The 1,518-nt window shown below is 34.2% G+C and overlaps 1 protein-coding gene across 1 annotated transcript; it reads right to left on the reverse strand.

Moving 5' to 3' along the window:
- Nucleotides 1-723: 723 nt before the first annotated feature.
- LOC116347815 (secreted RxLR effector protein 161-like) lies at nucleotides 724-1,251 on the reverse strand (the record flags this gene model as incomplete). Its single annotated transcript, XM_031778546.1, has 1 exon — nucleotides 724-1,251. A coding segment is annotated over one exon (528 nt), but the record flags the coding sequence as incomplete, so codon positions are not given.
- Nucleotides 1,252-1,518: the final 267 nt, after the last annotated feature.

Consider the following 1,518-nt stretch of genomic DNA (forward strand, 5'->3'; position numbering starts at 1 on the left):
TGTGTGTTTCTTATGTTACGTATATCTGTACGTTATAATGGACAAGTATAGTAACATGGCGTCAAATAAATTTAAAAATCCCATCACCACTGTTGCCACTATCTAGATCTTTAGTAGAGGTTTCATTCCTGTGATTTGAATTACGCATTAGTGCGAATTTGAATTTTCTTCTTCGCTTTTACTCGTTTAATCCTATCATTGCCTAATTTTGTTTTTCCTTCATACTTTTTTCTCTTATTCTCCTGGTCTTTCAAAATACTATATTTACACATCTAAATGCCTAATTAGTGCTTTGAACATTTGGTAAATAGGCTTGGCTTATGTTTTTGTTTGAAAAATTCAAAGACAACAGTTTCAAAAGATTCCAAAACAAAAAAAAAGTATTATTTTTCTGTTTCAATGTAGTAGATGGTTGATATATCAGAAAGTTTGCTATACTAGGCTGAATGATAATGACATGACTTTTTGAATGAATTTTTAAGAAGTACCATTTTTCGAACCTCTATATCCTGAATTTGAACCAACTCCATTCATAGACCCAAGGATGCGATTAAGAGGTAATTCGATTTTTTTTATTCCGATTTCTTCGATATAAAAATGTTGGAATTAATCGCGCAATCCGAATTGTAGTCGAAACCTTTCAAATTTTGTTACTGGTAATGCCTTTGTTAATATGTCAGCCAACATCTCCTCAGTTGGACAGTAAACGCATGTGATCAATCCCTAGCTGATGTAATCTTTGACAAAATGAAATCGCGTGTCAATGTGTTTTGATTGATCTGATAATCGCTGTTCCTCAGCAACGAGATCCAAACAACTTTGATTGTCTTCGTAAATTGTTGTTTCGTTTGGAATGTTCTGCTTCAAACTGATTAAAACTCGTCTAATCCATGAAGCTGCGCGACATGCTTCGCTCAACGCAACAAATTCTGCCTCACATGTTGACAATGCAGTCAATGATTGTTTTCTTGATGACCAACAATCGGTGCCACCGTTTACAAGAAAAACATGACCGCTGTTTGACTTACGATCATTTCTGTCTTCTGCCCAATTTGCGTCCGAGAAACCATACAATGATTGACCATTAAAATTGTGCTTGCTGATTGCCAATTTTAAATTTGCAGTTCCCTTCAAATACTTCAGCACACGTTTCAATTCGTTCCAATCCTCTTGTTTCGGTTTGCAAGATTTTTTCGCCAAAATTGAAACGCTAGCAGAAATGTCGGGTCGTGTGTTTACCAAAGGGGTGCCCTGTCAGAACAAATAAGTAAACGATAGTCAGCGCCGTGTACGTCATAGTGGTGAAATGCGTAAACATGCAATTGATGAATAGATGGCAGTCGTCAATTTCAACATTATATGTGAAGTATAGTTAAAAGCAAAATCTAAACAAAGAATAAGCCGGAATATAATTATTTTATGTGTGTGAATTGCTAAAATATAATTAAAAAAATTATTTATTCTCAAAAACTGTGTTGTACATTTTTCTTTCATTAACAAATTAACATTTGATATCAT

This window comes from Contarinia nasturtii, unplaced genomic scaffold (assembly GCF_009176525.2).
Source record: "Contarinia nasturtii isolate CC-2019 unplaced genomic scaffold, AAFC_CNas_1.1 Cnas_scaffold_2138, whole genome shotgun sequence".
Classification (NCBI taxonomy): Eukaryota; Metazoa; Arthropoda; class Insecta; order Diptera; family Cecidomyiidae; genus Contarinia; species Contarinia nasturtii.